The 22,099-nt window shown below is 39.7% G+C and overlaps 1 protein-coding gene across 4 annotated transcripts in view; it reads right to left on the bottom strand.

The window, feature by feature from the left end:
• LOC100543777 (sodium channel protein type 5 subunit alpha-like) overlaps nucleotides 1–22,099 on the bottom strand; it is a 202,847-nt gene that overhangs the window by 151,767 nt on the left and 28,981 nt on the right. For all 4 annotated transcript variants that reach the window (XM_085226971.1, XM_085226970.1, XM_085226972.1 and 1 more), the window contains exons 2-5: nucleotides 10,973–11,291; nucleotides 9,156–9,273; nucleotides 4,317–4,407; nucleotides 740–868 (exon numbers count right to left, since the gene is read on the bottom strand). In XM_085226971.1, the coding sequence (XP_085083097.1) occupies nucleotides 740–868; nucleotides 4,317–4,407; nucleotides 9,156–9,273; nucleotides 10,973–11,239 (605 nt within the window). In that variant the 5' untranslated portion in view covers nucleotides 11,240–11,291. The remainder of the gene's footprint in view (nucleotides 1–739; nucleotides 869–4,316; nucleotides 4,408–9,155; nucleotides 9,274–10,972; nucleotides 11,292–22,099) is intronic.

Genomic DNA, 22,099 nt, shown 5'->3' with positions numbered 1-22,099 from the left:
AATGACAAACTCAGAGCCCTGCATAGGAATTCCCTGCTTCACATACTGATGGACAGGACAGAGGAGAAGTGACATTTTGGATTGTTCTGTCCTGCCTCTAAATACTGAAGAATTACACGGCTTGAGGAAAAGTTTAGCTGAGAAAAATATCTAGTGTGTGCTGACATTCCAAAGCTCCTCCCTATCTGCCTTGTATATTTTGAAACACTTACCACAATGGCCGTATGTCAGTTTGGCCAAATCCATAGTAATATAGCAACAGATACAAAGATGTGGCCTTGGGCTGACCTACTGAAATAAACGGGAGTCTTCCCAATGAAGTCTATATAGATTTTACAAGTCTTCATATTTTCCTTCTGCTGAACACTACCAAGAATATTAGCCCTGATCCTGGCATACCGCCACTGACTTCACTGATCCTTTCTGCTGTTTGAACTAAGTTTGAGTTGAGCCTTTTTTTCCAATTTTGCTTCTAGTCAAATAGCATGGGCGCAGGCGTTCAACTCAAATGTAATCAATTTCCCCAAAGTAGTCTGGTGTATTGACAGAATGGAACTGGGAAATCTTGCTCTGAAACCACTCAGGAAAACAAAGACTATCTTAAAATACTTCAGCATTTTCTCATTTTCAATAAACTTCAGTGAAAACAAAAATAAACAAAAAGCAACAGCTACACAACTTAAAAATATATATCTATTGCTCATCACTGTCTCAAAAAATAAAAAGGAGGGCTACTTACGCCATAACAATAACACTGAAATCCAGCCAGTTCCATGGATCTCGAAGGAAGGTGAATTCTGTCATGCAAAATCCTCTCGCCAATATTTTTATCAATGACTCAAAAGTGTAAATGCCAGTGAAAGTGTACCTGGGGAACAAAGTGTCCGAGATAAGCAACAGCATTAACAAGCAGTTGAGAGAAGGGATGGTGGAGGCACGCGCGGCCCAGCCCTTGTCACAGGAGACACTCCTGCCCACCTTGTTGGGTTTGCTCATGTAGGTCATGGCTGCAGCACTGGGGCTGCCTGCAAGCATGTGTGGACCAAGGAACATGTAAGAAATGGGAAAGCGCTCATGACAGCCAGAGGATGAAGATAAGTTTCAACATAGGGTGTACCTTGATGAACTCTCACTCGTTAAGTCAGGCATGAATACTATGCTGATAAGCTGCGCTATGGGACTTCCAAAGCTCTGCCTGCAGTCGCCAATGAAAGAGGAAAGGATTATGCAGCATTCCTTGCTGTTTCTCATATTTGAGGGACGATGGTTGTTCCATTCATACCTCTCATCTCTTCCCGCCCAGGCTGTTTTGAAGGACAGCACTTAAAAAATGTTGCCTCCTTCATTTTCTTAGCTAAAAGTGGTGTCCTTCCTGTAAAATTCCACAATCTGTTTAAATCACATCATCTCTCAGAATTAAACAGCAGAATGTCATCACTAGAAACGAGGAAACCAACCCCTGTCCCAACACTGCATGTTCTAATTTTGACCTGCTTGACAGTAGAAGAGACACAAGGGTTTTTTTTCCCCTGAATACAAGTTGTTTATTACTGACAACCTCTTCACGGTGATATTAGGTAAAGCACACACATTTTACCTTTCAAAATAAAGATTATACTTGTAATAATATTTAGCAAATTCTCTGTGGAGGAAAGTAACACATCTGACTTACAACACTCAGATCGATATCCACTCAGGGCTCTAACTACCAACAGAGACGTACTTCAGGGCACACATCAGCTCTTTTAATAATATGTTTCTATCTGAGATATCTAGCCCAAAGGGGTATTCTAGGACCTATTTCAATAAAAATAATAAATGTTTAGCATCCACCACTGATAACCCCTTTTCCCTACATGAAGATGTAGACGATACCAAAGCAGAGTTCTTGTGAGGCTGCTATATATCTAACCCTAACTCTATATACATGTAATTTTTTTTTTAAATCCCACAGAACACAAATTTCATAAGCCTTAATACTTCCACTGGAAACACTGGCATGAGCTTTCTGTTTAGTTGTCTGTTTAATTCCTAAACATCAGTAGCTACAATGGTATCATCACATAAACAAAAACAGAGAAACAAACAAGACCTGGAAGTTGGTGGGGAAAAAAAAGTGTAAGCAATTAAAGGTGGTAATATACAAAAGAAATGCATTATTCAAAAGCAGGAAATGTTTCCTCTTAGTTGTATATTCCTTTGATTTGCAACTGGGCAAAAGTACAAGTAGTGGCAAATCTGATGGCCTCCTGCCCTGCTGTCACACAGCACAGCTAGTTACACATCCTGTAAAACCTCAGTGTGCTTCATCTTAAAAGGGAGATAAGCAGGACTGCTTTTGTGCAGCAGTGCATGTAAAACCTTCCTCACGCCTCCTTTATGACCACACACCTACACAGTATCTTGTACCCAGCCCTTCATTGCTGTTAGTTTTATTCTCGCCTTACAAATGTAGGTCAGTCCTGTGAGTCTCTTTAAGCATGTGTATTCAGTAATACATGCAGAAAACGCATGTAAAAAAATAAATATACTTAACGGTACATAAGCTCATTAAAATGATAAAGTACTTGTATTTATTCAGCATGTCAGATGGTTTAATTGATTGTATAATCATCATCTAATTCTAAACGGATCAGGCAAAGTCCTCCAGCAACTGAGCAGCTTCTTCAACAATACAAGTCAGGGTTTGTTTAAAGTTTTTAGTGGGGGTAAGTTGAATTGGTTTTCTCTCTCTCTCTCTCTCTCTTTCTTTCTTTCCTTTCTCTCTTTCTTTCTTTCCTTCCTTCTTTCTTTCTCTCTCTCTTTCTTTCTTTCTTTCAAAAATGTAAAATATTTATTCTGTTTTCAAGGCAGATCTAGGACAAATATTTGCACAGCATTACTCCTGCATCCCCTGTGAGCCTCTGGAGCAGGAGAAAAAAACTTCCTCAAAAGGACTCGTTTTTTGATTTTACTCTCTAAATTTGAAGAGGAAAAGCTGAGAGGTACGAGGGGACACAGCAAAAGGGGAAACATGGAAGAAAAAGGATTTACTCCATGCTGCATGACTCCATTTGCTTTTCAGCTCTATTCCTCTTGCATGCCCTACTCAACCCACTGATAACATCATTCATATTTTCCTGTATAAGGAAGACACACCAACCACTCTGATATTTTCTTTCAAAACTTCAAAATCCTTGGCTGTAGATCCACTGACCAAATTTTGACATATATGGATGAGATGGTCATATTTCATCTACATACATTGTTATCGTGGTATGGTGTGACATTTTTTTCAATAAGGACAACATCAGGGGAAAAGGAAAGTCACAGACATACTTGAGGGTACAAAAACACTGTACAGAAATACATGAAACATCCTGGGACTAGGATGTTAGTGTGATCAGATGAAATATTTGGTTCAGAGCTGCCTATAATTAGTAATTTATGGCCTAGAAGACGTCCCCTGCACGATTCTATGAAACTTGAAATAAGGGCATGTACTGCCTCTCCTCACAGCCCTGCAAAGACCAACCACAAGGCTATCTAACAGCAGATGGCCATGTTTATCATATGTCAGTCAAAAATAAAAAGTGTGTTCTGATTGGTTCAATGAGCCAAAATAATTGTTTAATGCACTGTAGGTTGATTAGCTTGTGCATCTGGTATCTCTTTCTGAAAGGAACAGTTTAAAGCAACTTAAAGAAATGAAATGGGCTTTCTGAAGCCCGTTAAACCCTTTTAAAATTCACTTTAGAAGAAAAGTAAAAAGAACATTGAGTGACATCTTTGCTGTTTTATTTTCTGATGATTTCACAAGCTAAAAAGAGAGGAATACTCACAAAAGCGTTACCTCATAATGCACACCTACCAATGATTACAGGGGAAGGCTATTCATGATACACTCAGTCCAAAAGAAACTTTTGTTTCCAGTGTGAGTTGAAGGACAGAACTATGTCCTGGAAGTATTTTCTGAAATAATTAAAGTCCATCAGCCTATTTTAATGTGCTCAACATTGAACCTCTTGCCTAGGAACCATGGAAGGCTGGCCAGTTTCAAATGGAGTTCTCATCATACGTGATTTCATTCCAGTGTAGCATAGCAGGTGCATTTAGCAATAAGTATGAGCTTGGAAGACTGAAAATTGTTAGTTTACTTACTAAGGGAGTTTTCACAGGCAAGAAACACCTGGCAAAACATTTTGTCAGGACAGATACTATGGTCAGTGTTACTGGAAAGAATGAGACAACAGCAAACAAGAGGAAAAGAACGTAACAAACAGAAGAGGAAGGACAAGATAAGGATGGGATGGCTGTAAGCCAGCCAGGATACTTACTCAACATATTTATTCCATGATGGAGTCTCTGACTGTGCCATGAACACACAATTAGTTAAAATAGTGCACATAATAAACATACTGAACAATGTAAATATGTGAATTAAGGAAAAAAAAATGCATTTGTTAAGAGACTTCATACATTTTTATCATTTCATACAAGACTCAACAACTCACTGATAATTCCGAGCATTTTAAAAAATCACTGTAGACATTTGTTTCCTATTGCATAAAGAAAAACAGTAATTACAGAAACACAGAAAAACTGAATGATTCTTATCTGTTTTTTTTCATTGCATATATCTTTTAAGCATGCTTTACAGAGTAAACAAACACATCATCTCGGCCGTGTTCTGAAAACACAATACCTCAAATTTACAGCCGTGCTGGTCAGATGACAAAAATGCGTAGGTGCACAACTTTGCATGAAAAGCAGGATTAGACTCATGTAAGCATATACAGAAAAACCCCTGTCTGCAAATTCTGATCTTACGTTGCATCCTGAAACTTTTCTCAGGCAGCAGGCAAAGCTATAAATCCAAACTCTCTAATCTGTCTAACATGCTTGAGGTCTCACGATCAGTATGCGTTTCACCAAAACCTAATAAGAGTTTCATAGCATTAATTTCAAGGCTTGGTCAGCAAACCTCATTGGCAAATACACAGTCTTGTTCTGCAAAGCTGAGTGTTTCAGCTGAGGAACCAGCTTCCCTATCTGGAGGCTAGAATGAACCCTTGTGTATAGTCTGTACACTTAACAGCTAAGCTGAGGCCATAAATACAAAGACGAGCACCCTAAATCAAATTCCTGAAATTCAAAACATAGTTCACTGAACTGCTCTGCTAAAAGCACGTGCTATTCTTTGTAAATATGATGGGGTTCTCCTGCATAAATAGTACATCCCATGCTCCTGGAGAGAAAGTTTAAGGAATGAGTTTAAGTGGACAGAAGTTAAACATCCTGCAGTGCACAGTCAACAGCCTGGGACCCTTCTCAGAGAAGGATAGCTCTATCCAAATGTAGACTTCTTCTGACTTCTTCAGAAGAAAAGTTTACTTGTTTCCTTGTTTTATCCATTTACCAATCCCATCGGTGGTAGTTTTCTGAGAACAGCAGAACTGTTCTATCACAGACCCAAAATCTCTGCTGAGTACAGAGTGGAACGTTTTCCAAAGGGCCCCATAAGGCACTGTGACATTAAATTGGTAGTAACCAATCTGCATGTTCCCTGTGCCATTCAGAGAGCAGTAATTGAACCCAGAGGGACTGCTCATCTCACAAACATTTTCCACTTATGGAGCTGACACATTCTGCTGAAGGACTGGAAAGATGGATGATATCCAGACTCATTTACTTGAGTCAGCTTGAGATGTGTCTCTGAGAATCATCTACCTGGTTAACACAATGAGGCTGTAAATTGCAGCTGGCCTAGAATACACTGTATTACACTCACTGCATCACCTACAGTGAAAAGCAACGAAAACAATAATAATATAGCAAAGTGGTATCTTCAGGCCATGCCAAACAAGAACTATCCTCCAATTCCAAGCAAAGAAATTTCTCTATAACCACTCAATTTAGGCTGCGTTAGAAAGTGAACACAGAAATCCCTACACAAGGAAAATTAGCATTCCTGTCTGAAATCTAATGCAGTTGTTCACACAGTAGAAGTTGTTGATCATTATCTACTCAGAAAAGACTAAGTAAAGGAGATTAAATTGATGCAATCTGTATTATCACTATTGTCTGTCACCTATCTTACAGCTGCTATTACTTCCAGTATTTGAAAGCCCACTGATCCATGAGCTGACATGAATCATACACATAGCTAACACACTCCAAAAGAGTGCATGGGTTGCACACTCTGTTATGGACCACAAATCCAATATAGTAAGCTACACGTTAGGATCCTTTCTGCAATAAATTCAACCTGACATTTATTTCCAGTCTGAAGTTACAGAATGACATCTTATGCAGATTGCATAAAGAATTCCTAAAAGTTATATCTTTTATCTTCCAGCACAAAGACACTGAGCAAAACACTGTGTACTTCTATTCTAGACTTCATTATGATGGAAATAGTTAATTAGCAGACTGAACATTGGTGTCTCTTTAAGTAATCATTGCCAAATTACATATAATATGAGTAACCAAAGGTTAGTTCCAATCAATAGTACACATAATTGGTGCTTCACAAGGTCTCATTTTCTACTACCAAGGAAAATGTATAAAATCAGATAGAAGAAAGGCTGCAATCACAAAATGTGAACACAAATTATGAATTCTAAAAGGAGACTTTTTTAGATGGGACAGAATCCATAATTCTAACACTGAGGAAGGTAATTTTGGCCTAAAACCTATTCTGAATCAGTGACAAATTGAGACCAACTATCTGTAATACCTAGAAAAATCAGGAACTAGTAATTGCAATGTTTTTATACAGAACAGTAAACTGCTTGGAGAAACCAGGGACAGCACAAAGCTGTCTTTGGCTTGCAGGCAAGAGCATCTAAGAGAAGCCTTTTAAGCATAAGGCATAAATGAAATGCTACCACTTAATCTTAGTAAATAAAGATGCTAATAGCTAATAGAAGGTAAAAAGTTTTCAACCACTACTTATATTTTGCATTTGCTATAAACCAAAGGGATGCAGACCTTCACCACCCATGTCCTCTATGACAGAAATGGGCCAGAGCCTTGTTGGGGCATCTGTCTGCACCTCAGAGTCTGAAGAGGAAGGGAAATACCTGGAAGAGGTTCAGGGCCATGCTGTTAATTGAAGCGATTCACTTTACTGGAGGCTGTTATCCTGTGGATGCTTTCCCATGGAAGGGCACGCTTCTGAATGACAAGAGTAACTATGCTTGGATGGATGAGCAGTCAGCACAGGATCTATCCTGCCTGAAGTCTCAGAGGAAGAACTCCATAGAAAGCCACTTAACCAAGATATGTGACCCCCCACAGCTTCTATAGAGGATGATCTTATTCTGTCCTCTCTCTTCTGTTCTACTGTTGGCCTTCGAGGTACATTCAGTCACAAGCAAAGGAAATATGGCCTCTACTAAAGATGTTGCTTCAGACACTTACGTGACAGAGTACCATTTGTTAATGCTCTTTTTTGGCCTTGCTCCAGGGGAAATAAAGACTGCTTGATTACACTCACGCAAGGCAACAGATCTGGTTCCCAGATTCATGTCCGTGATATTATTCGCTTGAGTACTTGCGGATTCAGGCTCCTTTCTGCCTGGGATATTGACTTCCTGCTCAGCCAATTGCCCTTTGTGCTTCAGGATGGTTCAACAGCCCTTTATTGACAGAAAGCAACACAGTGCCTAATGCAGGAACCTCAGCACTGAGAGGCTGGGACTGAAGCTCCCGCCTCCTGCCTGTGCTGGCTGAGAGCTGAGCAGCTGGATTGTCTGACATTATCAACACAAGGTGATAACCTGGCTCTTTCCGGAACTAAAAGGCTGTTAGGATTGCAGCCTTCCACTCCTGAAAGGTTACACTCTTTATCTCCCATATTTCTGCTCCTGATAGGTCTTTGAAATTCACTCCTTTGTGCTCTTTGTCCTTGGAAGAAATGTGATAAGGATTTCTTGCACACTTCTCTTATGGCTGACTGCTACCAAGGACGTGCCATTTCTGTGTATTACACACACCTGTGACCTCGTGGCTTCGTGGGCTGTGCGCAAGAAAGGGAGAAGAAAGAACAAACCTCCAGATCTGGAGCCAATATTTAGACATACCTTTTCTAAGAATCTCAGTTTTCATATTCTTCTCTTAGCTGCAGCTGTGGAAATCAAGAACTTCAGCAAAGCTGTGCTGGTGTAACCGTACCTCGTAAACACTGTTGGGCTCTGGGTATGCAGCAGTGTCTGCTGCACTGTTGTAAGCTGACCCAGAAACAAATACCTCTGCAGAATGCTATGTTTTTCCTTCATAACTGTAAAGACACATTAGATGATTTCACATACTCATTTTGCATATAATTACTGTTGTCATATTGCTATTGTATCACTTTAACTATTTCTCTTCTTGCTTGAACACCTATATTCCCACTTTTTATATTTTCCCTACTGCATGGATCACTGGAATCTGGTTTATTCCCTTGCTTTTTTCCACAAAATTTGATAACAAACGAATGATTCTAAAAGGCTACTTGCTTAGTGTTCTCTCTGACAGACATGGGCATTGCAGCTGTGGGATTTCCATCACTGAAATGCCACACAGTCATCACATCACCATGTACAGTCTTTGAATTATCACTATTGGGTCACTCTATAGTGCACTCTACTCATTCCTAGCTGGGTAGCAAGTTGCACAAAAAAAGAAAACTAACAAAACAACAAAACAAGCTTGAAAATATTTTCTTTCAGGAAAAAAATTATTCTGAGGCAATTCAAGATTAAATTTTGTCTGCATATGGTCACAGAGTCTCATGGGAGACACTGCTTAAGCCCTCAGTGGCAAAGCTCTTCCATAGTGCACATCTCCCTGGACATGCTCCAGCCTCACAGCTCCTTTCTTGTCTCAGGTATTGCACCACTTTCCTTCCATCTTCCGACTCCCTCCCAACCATGGTCAGACACTGCACACCTTTTAAAACTAAATCTCTTCAAACTCTCAAGAGAGGCTCACAGTACCATAATATAATCACGGTCGTAGCTCAAATTGCAATATAACAGGGGGGAAAAAATCAAGTTTTTCTGTGTATACAAACAAATGCATCAGAAAGATCTAAAACAACTTAATTAAATCAACTGCTTTCTCACTTTCTGTGTTTAAAAAATACTATTATAAAATACACTAGGAGGAACATCATCAGAAAGGATATGAATGTACCAAAATTTTAATTGCTGCTCTTCTGACTGGATGGAAAGGACTAAGTATATACAAGGCAGGAGTGGCACTAAATCGAAATATTGTCTTCCCTTTGTTCAGTACTACAAATGTCTGGAAAAGAAAATAGAGAATAAGAACATTCAGTATTTGCACTGACATTAGGCTTTTACCATCCCATTTTCCCAGAGAACTCCTGCCAATATCCCAAACCTCTTCCTCACTCCATCCCAAATCCCCATACTGTTTTTCACTCCATTAAGTTGTTTTCTTCACTGCCTACAGGATCCTTTCATACTTCCTCTTCCTAGTCCTACCTCCATAATAGGACTAGCTTTTCAACTGTTAATGATGGCATAGAGACTAAAATGCTTTAGAGAGACTTTTATGCCATTTCTATACTGCTGTGCTGTTACTCCATCTTCCCTACCTTGCACAGGTTATTGCTCTCAGTCAACATTTCTCAACTCATCTTTCAAGAAGCTATGGTGGTGATGGACTGGTGGTTGGACTAGATGAACTTACTGCTCTTTTCCAATCTTAATGACTCTAAGATTTCATGAGGCACAGCTCCACAAGAGGATCTAGCCCAGGCAATGAGGCACTGTCACTGTGTTCATATAAATATGGAGACAGGAAACGCATACTGAGTTATCTTAAATCCAAAGCAAAGATGAACTGGATGCTGACCCAATTACATAGCTCTGAAAATGCCCACTCGTGCCTGGAAGGACTAATATTCACTCAGAGAAGGGATCAGACCACTCAGCAGATAAATTCTTAAGCAACTCACCCACTTGAAACAACGACCTCTGTGATTCTAAAATTCCAAATCTGTATCCCACTGCTTGTGCATGGTGATAGCAGAGCCATAAATATCTGTATGTTAATTCTGGCTTTTCCAGGTCTTTCTCTTTGTCCATTTAACTTTAATTCTGTAGTTGTTTGACACCATTTTAATGGGAGTATCACCATGGTCATATTAATCTTTTGTTTACAGGAAGTAGCTTAGCCCAAAACCAGGAACATCAGTACCTGAAAGAAAATGAAGCTCCCCCTAAAAATACTCTGAGGTTCCAAGTCTTATTTTATCCTCCATGTTGCAAAATGTTTGGAAAGGAGAATGAACTGTAGTAAGTAACCAGCTCCGCTCTGCTGTCAACAGCCTTTTGACAGATTCTGTTTGCACTGCTGTGTCTTTGGTCCACCCTACACACGATACTTCATCAGGAGATGCTCATTTTGGGATGAAGCTTACTGTTCTGCAAAGTGCCAGCACTGAATGAACCACTCACGCATCCCTTCAGCTCTGTTTTGATAATCTTAAATGGAGTTAAACTATTCCTCAGCAGAAAAAACACTGCCCTTCAGAATGGTCATGGAGGTGCTTCCCATCTTGTGATGAGCACTAGCATGACACTCAAGCAGCTTAGCCCCATTACTTAAGACCCAAGACTCAATATCCAAGTTCAATTAAGGGACTCAAAAGGCCAACACATCTGTGAAGAGTCAAATCTCACGAAGATGAAAGATACAGTAGATAAAAACCTCTGGCTTCCTTCAGCTATTGCTCTGCCCTGCCCTTTTAGACTGTGTCATAATCAGTGTCACTTGAAAACACCCAGGTTTTAATTATGATTTTTATCCCACTTTGTGCTGCTCACATGTTTTTCAGGAGACCCACTCATGCCAAAAATCTGGAAAAAAAAAAATTTTACTGATTGTAAGAAGATAAAAACCACAGCCCTTAACACAAAGAAAGATGCTACGGTTCAGCAAACACTAAGAAGCAGAGCGCCTTGCTGATGCTCACCTTGCGATCATTGTAGAAGGGGTCAATGTCCTCCAGTGGCTCTCCAATAAGCTCTGGAGGAACAGTACCATAGATATCAGGCAGCTTCTTGCACGCTTGCAAATCAAACTGAGGCTGAGGTTTTTCCTCTTCGCCCAGCTGCTCTCTGTACTCCTGCTTCGCATTCCTCGCAAGCTTCTCTGCAATTCGCTTCTCAATAGCAGCCAAGGATTCGGGCGTGAACCGGTGGAAGCTGTTAGTACCCGGTGGTAACAAGAAGTCAGCCATCTTTTCATCCTGCTTTGTCTATACTGGTCTTTTCTCCAAGTAGTGGAAACAGCTGAAACAAAAAGGACCAAATGTTTGTGACAGGAGCAGAGCAAGAACTAAGCCATCAGAATGAAAAACAAACACGCTAAGCAATAACTTATAGGTTATCGATTACCAGGAAACTCTTCATCTATTCTGATGTGGTCAGTAGAACATAAAGGAAAACAAAACATTTGAACTGTTATTTCAATTAGCAATCACTCTGTGATCAGAGCTAAAAAGACTCTGTTGATTACTGTGGACTGTTCATGAGTTTTTAAGTCACTTGGGAGCCTCAGTCATATCTAAAGAGTAATTTACATTCATACAAGCTTGAGTTTCACTGAAAGTCACAGGGATTGGATTCCTAACTCATTTTTGAGAATGCAGCTCTGGGAGTGGATGAACAATGTGCAGATGACTGCAGGGCAGATTTAAATCCACCGATCTCGGGCCACATGATGCAAACTCTAAAAATGCCCCAGCTGTTCTATTCCAAATTTAAAAAGCAAAAGGTCAAGTTCAGATTCTTAAATCACGCAGAAGTTCTTCATAATCTCTGTCTTAGGCTTCTGCAATGCAATTTTTCAGCATTTATTTTCCTTTGGGATAGAAAATAACCATCTTCCTGATGTGTGGCAGAACTTCTGAGCATTTCCTTCTTCTCCACGCCCTACAATCCACAGGATGCTGGAAGCCCAAATGTGCCTAGCAAAGCCCTGGGACCTTCATGAGAGCACTTCAAACTTCTAAGATGCTGTGAAACCCCTGTTGCCTATTCATCATATCTGAAAACCAGGCTGACTGTATCCAGTATCAATATGAACATCTAACCCGGAGCTGCGAGCTTTAACCATGTTGTGTTGATGGAGTTAACACTTCCAATCCCCAACAGACTAAAAACGAGTGAGAAGTGCCACATCTCTTCAACTTATAGGAACAGAATACAAGTGTGAAAAATGCAGCAAAATAAGAAGTCTGCACTAAATAACATGGATAACTGTGAAAATTAATGTAAAACGATTATTTGAAAAGGGATGAAGCTTTTCCTTGTTCTAACAGCCTGCACAAATCCATTCAAGTTCACTGAAGCTGTGTTTTGAAATTCAATAGTGACTTAAGTGGTGTGCTTCTTCTAGCAAAGGAAATCCTCACTATGCAACAATTAAAACACATTCCACAGAAGAAAAACATTATTTTTAAATTATTATTATTATTAGGCGTATCACCAGATACGAAATCAGAACATAAGCAAAGTAATAAACAACACCATAGCTTTTGAGGGGGGCCACCCTATTGCATTTGTCAGTGTGTGCAGAGTACAACTCTTTGTTCAGCTGCAATTGTTTTCTGCTTTCAGATGGCATTTGTCTATTTATAGTGGATAGTTCCAGATAGTTTGCTTCTATTAGGCTCTGTGATGACAGCATTTTTGTTAGCAAACAAGACTTTAACTGGACTCTGCATGACAAATAGCATATTTATTGACTCAATTTATTTGAGTAAAGCACTCTTTCAAACAAGTACTGTTTTTCTTTTCTGACTTGTTTTTGAAATGAATTCATTAAATTCTCATTGATCACAGCCTATCATACAGGAATGATTTACTGGAGTCCGTACATTATACTCTGCATTACCACTTGTCTCAACAAGCAGGCCAAAAAAGAATAAGCCCTTCCTGGAATTTGTGTCTTCTAGCATTCTTCTTTATGTAGCTGTTCTCTTCATTCTTTTTCCCTTTCCTCTCTATCAGCTGTTCTAAAAACAGGACATTAGAAGCTTTCCCAGAAGCTGAATTTTTGTATGCTCACAGCTTTGCAATGGAGCACCATGAACGCAAATAGAATTTCACTTTCTACGCACAGCATCAAAGAATTCTCAGAGGTTTTTTGTTGTTACTGCTGTCATTTTGATTTTTTTTCTTGATAGCAATACCTGTCACTGTGCTAAAGGGGACAATAAACATCAGTGGCTGATCGGTACTCCTGAGAAGGCACAGCAGGTCCTCTAAGCAGAGAGGAGATTAGAGAGGGAGGTCAGCAGAAGTCCAGAGAATCACAAGAGCGGAGAGGACAGTGAGTAGTCCACTTTTTCTCATAAGGAAAAAATGATCATATGACCAGAGGAATTTCAAAAGAAATTACAGAGAAGCAAGCCTGAAACAAAGCGAGCCACTTTCCACACAGTGTAGAGTTACCCTGTAGAAGTTGTTCACACCAGCTGCTGTAGAAGTCAAAAAAGACGAAGATTCACAAAGCCATGAGACAAATCCAATGGCAAAAGGTTCATTAGTGGTTTTAAACACAAAGACACTGCCTCTGACTAAGAAAATCCCTTGGCTGCAGGACCCGGGTGCATGCCAGAAAGACTACATACGTTTTCACTACTTTTAAACTTTTCCTGGTCTCCCAGCCTGAAGAACGCTGTGGTCTGATCTTATGTATTCCTGTCCATATGTAGAACTCATGCCAATGCAAGATAGGCTCTGTGGCTGGTCTGAGCTTGTAAAGAATCAAAACCACCAAAGTTAATACCCCTAGCTATCTGCAGGTGCTTGACATCACCTGCTTCTGGTATCTTGGAGGGTGGGCCAGGCAATGTCCTCCAACCTATGGAAATACTTCTGTTATTGGAAACCTAGAGCTTTATACTTTGCTTTACATAGAAATATCAAACTGGGCTGTTATTTAATCGCTAGAGAACACCGTGAGGATTTGTAATGAGGTCTCACTAACATAAGACTGGTGGGAGTGCAGAATTAGTCCACGTAGCCCTCTTCTGACTATGAGCTGTGCTGTGCTAGAGGAGGGCAGTGACAATCACACTCATGGTGAACTTGTGCACGGCCCCATTCACAATTCCTAAGCTGTGTCATGATGGGATGAGTGTTTCCGTTAGCCTGCCTCAGCCCAGCCACTTCTGCAGCCTGCTCTGTACAGCTGAGCTGGATGCATGTCAAAATAGCACGAGGGACACCAAGTACTTTGATGAGATAGTAAGAGAATGTGTGGAACGTCTCTGCTAAATGTGACAGTTTTCATGGGTGTTGCTTAATCAAGAAACTGAATATTCATAGAATATTCAGCATCCTTCTTAGAGTTCTTTAAAGACTTCTTCAAATACTCGTTCTCACAACGGAACTCATCAAAATTTAAGAAAAATAAAAGGGAGGGAGAGAGGGGAGGGAAAGAAAAATGTGGAAGGGAAGAGAGAAGAAGAGAGGAGAGGAGAGGAGAGGAGAGGAGAGGAGAGGAGAGGAGAGGAGAGGAGAGGAGAGGAGAGGAGAGGAGAGGAGAGGAGAGGAGAGGAGAGGAGAGGAGAGGAGAGGAGAGGAGAGGAGAGGAGAGGAAAATGATAGGGGATTGTGAAGAAGATAAAATTGCCAAAAACAATTATCAAAATCAGAATTTCTAATTATTAATTATTGATAATTATTTCTGCTCAATAAAATAAAGGAATCAACATCAAACTCAAAACCACATCTTTTCAACCTAAAATGCAAATTCCAGATAGTTAACTTACTAGGAACAAAGTAAAAAAAAAAAAAAAAAATACACAAACTTCATCAGAGCTTTCAATACTCTTCCATTTATTTTTCCTAAAACAAACTGCATGTTCCAGCATCCTTAAAATTGAAAAATCTTGACTTTAATTTGACATAAGTTACAATATCTACATTTTAATATATATGTTTAGTATAATTCTTTTTCAATTTCATATGCTTTCAGGAAATGGACAAGATGATTTCTTGTCCTTTTTATGTCTACTTCCTTTTAATCTATGAATTGCAAACATTTCTACAAATAGACGGGATTAGCCCAGATGTTTCTTAAAAGGGTAAGAAAACACCACAACTTAAAAAGGCAAATCATCAGTGACTGAATCAAAGAGCTGGAATGCCATTTCTTAGGAGATAATAGCTATTGTGACTCACATTTTTACAATATGAGCCTGGATTTTTCCATCCCTCTCAGGCATATTTTTGAAGTACAAAGCTTCCAAACACATTGTTTCTGAGATATCACCATGCACAGAATGAATATTTCCCTCTTGCTTGTCTTTGTTAAATTCAGTTAACATCGGTTCTCACTGATAAAAAATGTACTAGTTATGTAAACAAAATGTGCATAAGAAAACAAAGCCCTGAGAAGCATAATTTCTGTGGCACAGCAAGAAGTGGGAAAAGTACAAATATACTGCTAGTGTCTGTATTTATTCAATGAGATAAATGTCTTTTTCCACAACAGCTTTAGCCTTACTCTCATAGGCTTCACCCATCCCAGCTCAGAAGACCTTTCGGGCTCTCCAAACAGGACATGTATGCTCTGCCTTCCATGGATGGTTGACTGCCACCTGGGCAATGGGATACTTGGCCACTTGGGCAATGGGATACAAGAAAAGTAGGGCCTGCACACCTCCAGATCCTTGCAGGTGCTCTTACATAGGGTCTGCAGGCTCAGACCACCATCCTAGCATTTGCCAATCCTTTATCATGGCCTGAGATGCTGACAAAATCTGTGGGGAGGTCCCATCAGCCAGTGGCAGTGGGGGACAATGAGACTAAGGTCTTTGCTATACACTACACCCGGGTGACCATTGGCTTCAAAGAAGCCTTGGCTTTTCTTGCTTTTATCTCCTAATTGCATGGTGGTACATGATTTCTTGACTCGTACAGGGGGTATCAGGGACATTTCACACATTTGAGAACCATTGTAAAGAAGCTAGACTTGAGGGTCAAAAGTGAAAACATCATTCATAAAATAAAGGTTGTATACAAACAGACACACTAGTCTCAAGTAGGATTTTATTCATCCAACCAGTCTGAATTCAAGAATGCTTCTCAAAAAGCAACCAATGACCATAGGTCAGGGTGATGGATGAGAGCACATGCGAGCAGGTATGTCTCAACTGTGATTCTGCTAGATCTAAACCTTACAAAGTAAGAAATGGGAGATTGAAGCTCACCTTTTGTTTAAAAAATGTTCAAGACTAAATACAGACTTTGCATTACTAAGTGCTGTGATAACAAAAACCATGAGGATGTTTTCCTTTCAAATTTTTGAGTATACAAGGAGTACAGTCATCTCTCTCTCTTTTTTTTTTTTTTTTTCCTTTTCTCCATATACTCTCCTTGGCATTTCCCTTTGACCTGCAGAGCCTTGCAAAACATGAAACTAATAGGCAAGGGAAAGAATACTACAATGACACATCCAATTTAATGTCACTGGTCTACATTCACAAATTTTTATGCACAAATTTACACACCCACGCATATACACACACACACAAACTTTATGAAGAAATGCAAGATGATATTGGACCACATGAAAGATTTATTCCAACCACAAAGTAAGGAATGGCTGCATGGAATGGCTGCAATGGCTTGCCATTAAAATTAAAAATATCTACATAAAGTTCAAGAGCCTACAAGAGTGTTATTGCTCATAATTTTACTGACCATCAACATACTATCTCATGAGGCTTGCTTCACTTATATTTATACTTCATTTCATGTTCCCCAGTGAGGAGGCATTGCAGGAAATTCTTATTGAAATTTTTACGTGTTCTTGATACGCACTCTGTGCTCACATCAAAACAAGGGGCAATAACAATAAGACAGCCTTTGGAATTTTGCACTGCACACTCATTACTTCTGCTTAAACCTGGTTTGTTTCCTTTTTCCAGTTGGAATAATTTTGCAAAGACCATACACAATGATTTCCTGTTTTACATGGCATGGGTTGATCTTATTGGTATTTCCAACCTTAACTACTCTATGATTAAAAATATGAAGAGCCTTTAAAGAGAACACCTTCAGAGCAAAGGGTGGGCACCAATGAGGTTGTTATTGAAGTTTCAAAGTAAAAGTAAAAAGGTAACCAAGTATGCAGGGAATGCAAAACTCTATTTTCTCACCCAAAAGCAAGAAAAGAGATGCTGCCAAACGTAGCAGAGATCTGGGGATACCAACACCTGCTGAGAACCAGGCAGGCTACCATTGGTATTCCACAAAAATCTGATGGAAACAGCTGCTACATTTATAGCTTTTAAAGGAGAGCTTCCAGAAAATGCACTGAGAAGAGCCCTGGCTGATGCAGGAGGAGCTACGAGGCAGAGCTCCTCTTGCTGCCCCCGTCACAAAGCCAGCCTGCAGGTTGATATGACATCTCAAAGCACAGAGATTTCCTAAAACGAGCCTTGTTTGTTCACCAAGCATGACGACTGAGGGCAGAAGTAAGTGGGAGAACTCACTGCATTCACATCAATGGGGAAAAAAAAACACCACCACAAAATGTCCAACCCAAAATCTCAGAACTACCAACCTACTAACTTTCCATCACAATCAGCTCTGACTATGAGGCATCTTCTTTTAAGTCCAGTTTAATGAGTATTGCTGGCATCTCACTCACCAGAATCATGGCATTTTGACTTTAGCAGTGACTGATAAGATAGTCTTCAGAAAGCTTACTTGTGCTAAAAAGAAACTAATTCAAAAGCTTTCTGCCCAATATTCAAACAGTATTTGGGGATGACAAATGTTATGCCAAGAATTAAATGCTGGCACTGAGGCCCCTCTTATGATAAAATATACATTTTTAGTGAGCTAAAAATAATCTGACTCTTTGCAGGTGTTTTTATTTCAATTTATGCTGTGACTGAATGATAGAAATAAGCCAGAGGGAAACAATACTTCATAGTTACCAATGCACATCTCTGTATTTTGCTGAAAATTTTAATTCTCTGCACCCAACATGTTTCCACGTCTATTTTAATTAACTAAAGATTGGTCTCCGAGTTATTTTACTATAAACTACTCAGCGTTCAGAAAATCTCCTTTGCTCCTCTGAACCATCAGATCTTGAAGAAGAGCTACCAAGAAAACCAAATGTTTTCAGCTAAGGACACAGTCTGTAGGTTTTGAAGAAGAAATAAGAAATCTACAGGAGAATTCCTTATGCCAAATGTAATGCACACTGCTCACAATTTTAGGTGCTCTGAACACTCACATGAATAAAATATATCAAATCAGGTCCATTTTACTCACAGAGTGTTTTGTAAAGACATTCTAACGGATATAGGAAGTTGTAAAACAGCTATTAAAACATATTCTAAAGCCATTATGGAGTAGTTATGCTGTTGAAAGAAGGTAGGTTTTATATACTGGCCACCAAAAGCTTGGTTGTATGCTTTGAGAAGAGGGAAAAGTCTGATGTATTAAGATGAGGTTATAAGTAAGGCATGGCTGATTACTTGCATCTAAGCTATGGAGAGACATTCATCAGAAGAGAAAACCAACAGAGTCATAAAACCATCGCTAGATGTCTGCACTGAAAAAAAAAAAAAAAAAAAAAAAAAGAGGAATGAAACTCTGTAAGCAAAAGCCAGGGCCTCTTTTACAATTTTAGCACTGAACTTAAAGACAAATATGATCCAGTAACTGAACTTCAGACTTTGGGAGTTGGACTAGATGACCTTTAAGGGTCCCTTCCAACAACGATCCTATGAACAATTCTAAAACCCATTTGTAAGAGTGAACGGTGTGACATATTCCTCCTTTCAGGTGAGAGGAAACAAAAAGAGGCAGAGGGGGGGTCAAGAAAAGCTAAGAGAGAGAGACCCAAACCACACAACATGAAGTGATAGGAGGCAGCAGACATGAGGTGAGATATCAAGCCATGCCAAGAGCTCCTCCATCTGCAGTGTCAGCAGCACTTTGCTCTACAACCAGTGTTCTTCACCATACTCCCATCCCATCTGTACACCAACAGTAAAACACAACTTCCCAGCCTCCTCCACCTCAGTCCCTTTCTTATCATCCTCTGAGAAAATGATCTTTCCCTCTTATCTACTTTATTTCAAGCCAACACAACCCTTCCACAGACCTCTCTCTGTCCACTGAGCCCTCCAAATGACATCTGCACCAATCCTACATGATTTTGGCACAGCTACCTTATCTTCCTAATCATCCTGCAATGCATTTCTGTCTATCGAAGTAGGTTCCCATAGGCAAGGGTGGAGGGCTCCTATTTCTCTACAGGTTTGTGTGATGCTGGATGCTAAAGGAGCCCCAGCTACACACATTTTCAGTGCTTTTTGCAGTGAGGTAGAGAAAAGAAAAATCAAAAGGCACAGGTTAAGAAGTGCACTTGGCAAAATTACCTTTTTCAGCAATGGAAATAGAGACAAGTGAAGGACAAATTAAATAGGGACTCCATCACGGAGAGGATGTTTGCTGGGATATACGGAAGATTTGATCCATTATTCAAGGCATCGTAAATTTGAGAGTACTATTTGGATGAAGCCAGTGGATCTTTCACTCTGATGGAAGGGAGGAGATTTTCCTCTTGAGAGACAGATTATTGCTGTCCAAAGAGGAGGGATATTCTGCCTGTTTGCAATTGAAAACTGCCTGTGTATGGTTGCCAAGTTTCGGAATCAGAGCTAAGAGCTTACCCAGGCGCTGAGGTGCAATCCTCGCCTCACATCAGCCAAGGGGAACATTTCCTTTGACTGCAACAGGTGGTGGGTCAGAGTCCTGGTGTCTGGGAGACAGAATTATTTTGTTTCTGCCATTCCTTTCAAATGCAGCGACTCAGCTCAGCTTCATGGAAAAGATGCAAAGGGAAGCTGGTGCCTATTGACAGCTATTTGATTTGAATTACATAATGCTGTAAACCCTTATGTAAATGAGGCAGATATAAGCAAGGATGCAGAGGAGCCAGAGGTTCACTGTTCTTGTTCCTCTTCATATTTTGTAGCCTTAACCATTAGCACCAAGATTGCCTTCTACTCATTACTAAATTTTGCCAGCCAGTTATCTGAATTAAACTTTATTTCTCCTGACACTAAACAAAACCTAAAGCACACCTGAAAGAGCATCTAAACAGTGGTGAACACAGATGATTGTAGAGGTATATGAGTCACATTACCAGGAATGATGTTGGCTGTGTCTCATGGATGTCAACAAGACTCATGCCTCTGAGAACCTCATCTGTCTCCTGAATATTCCACCCTTCCCTTCTCCCCATATAGTTTCCTCATCTCTTCACATAGGATATTTTTTCAAGAATGAATAACACATTGCACAAACAATATTTTTCAAAAGTCATGACATTTTCTCTGAATTAACAATAATATAATCATCCAACTAAAACTGCTGGAGACATTGCATTTACTAACAAGCTACATCCAAATATGCATTTATGTGTCAACAATGCATGCTTGAGTGGTTGGTAATACTCAGTTGGGCCTGAGGCACAATGCACTGGAAGCACACAATAGTGGCCCAGTATTGCAGCTCCTGTTGTGGCTTCTTGCTTAATTTAGCTTACAAGACCAAACAGTCAACGAGTAAAACAGAAAATAATACATCAAGTGGCCTGTGAAAGAGAAACATCTGATGATGCTATGGCAGGACAACTCCTGAAAGGAAAATGCACTAGCTCCATGATTTAGGAGTTTGTTTGTACTTCCTGAAAGAAAAACAAACAAACAAAAAAACAAACCCATGCTATTTTTAAAAAATAACAGTATTATAATAACAGCAGTTATGAATATACCAAAAGAATATCTCAGCCATTCTCTTTGCTTTAATCCCCTCCTATGCCAGAACAGTTTCTGGGCCATAGCAACTTCACCATATGAATTCTGGCAAGGTAAGAGATCCCAAGGGACATTATTGCTGTGAGGTTTAATGGCATCTGCTCTGACAGGGTCCTGAAATGATACAGAAGTGACTATCTAGCTTGAATGTTCAGAGTTATTTATTTTTCCTTTCTTGGGATGACATCTACTGAAAATAAAGTTTTGATGTGAAAATGGAAGATTTTATGCAGGACATAATTTTTATTCGAGGGCTAGTATTTTAGGTACAGTTTACTCATCTGTACACTCTTTATCCATCCTGCAGTACAGTTCTTCAGTTTGGACAGGACAAATAATGTAGTATAGAAGTTTCTGGCTGTAAATACATGCACTGAATATGAAACTTGTATGAAGTAGCCTCATACACAGTACAGAAGGAATCAGCTAATATCTATCTTCTTTGATGCAGTGGATCTGACTTACCAAACCAAAGAAATGCAGGATGTTAAACATTCAGGGAGAGGTAGACACTGTCAGGACATGAGTCACCTCTCCTGTTTTACAAGTCTACTTAAGTGAAAGAAACAGTGCTGTCGACCCTAAAGAAGGTACCGATGATTCAATCTGTTGATTAGGACACCTAAATTTAGGTATTGGCTTGTAGATAGGAACCTCTGAAGTCAATGTCTACACTTGCAGGTCTGCTTTTCCTCTGACAGAGCAGGGTCATCTGAACTGAAACCCATCTCCCTGTGATTCAGATCACTGTGGAACACGATTCAAGGTGTGTGTTGTGTGTTGACTTTTCTTCTGCTTGACTTTTCTAGGGGGAAATGGAACCAGATATCTCTACATGCAAGGTAAAAAAGCAGCAGAGCAGGGGGCTGTTCCATTCCTGTAGATGGTGAACTCATAGACTTCAAAAACAGCTTTCATTTCTACAGTAACTTTCTAGTGCCCACTACTATTTTATAACATGCAGTAAAGATCTTCAGCTGTAACAAACTACCTACATTTAGACAATGTTCCCAGAAACATGGTCACTCAGTTTTGCCCAATATGCCAGGCAAACCATTTAACTAGAGTATCTGGAAAAGACTGTTCTGCCTCATGTTTCACTTCTACAGTCTAAAGGGGTGATTGAGGTCTGGACTTTGCAGTTATATAGACAAAAGTTGTTCTGAGCTAATATTTTTAAAAGCAGAATGAAATACCTGTCTAGTGTCATCCAGTATTCCTAAAGACCATGAAGAA

The sequence above is a fragment of the Meleagris gallopavo genome, chromosome 6 (genome assembly GCF_905368555.1).
Source record: "Meleagris gallopavo chromosome 6, MGAL_WU_HG_1.1, whole genome shotgun sequence".
Classification (NCBI taxonomy): domain Eukaryota; kingdom Metazoa; phylum Chordata; class Aves; order Galliformes; family Phasianidae; genus Meleagris; species Meleagris gallopavo.
Note: the sequence above shows the minus strand (reverse complement) of the source record. Positions and strands in the feature narration are given on the sequence as shown.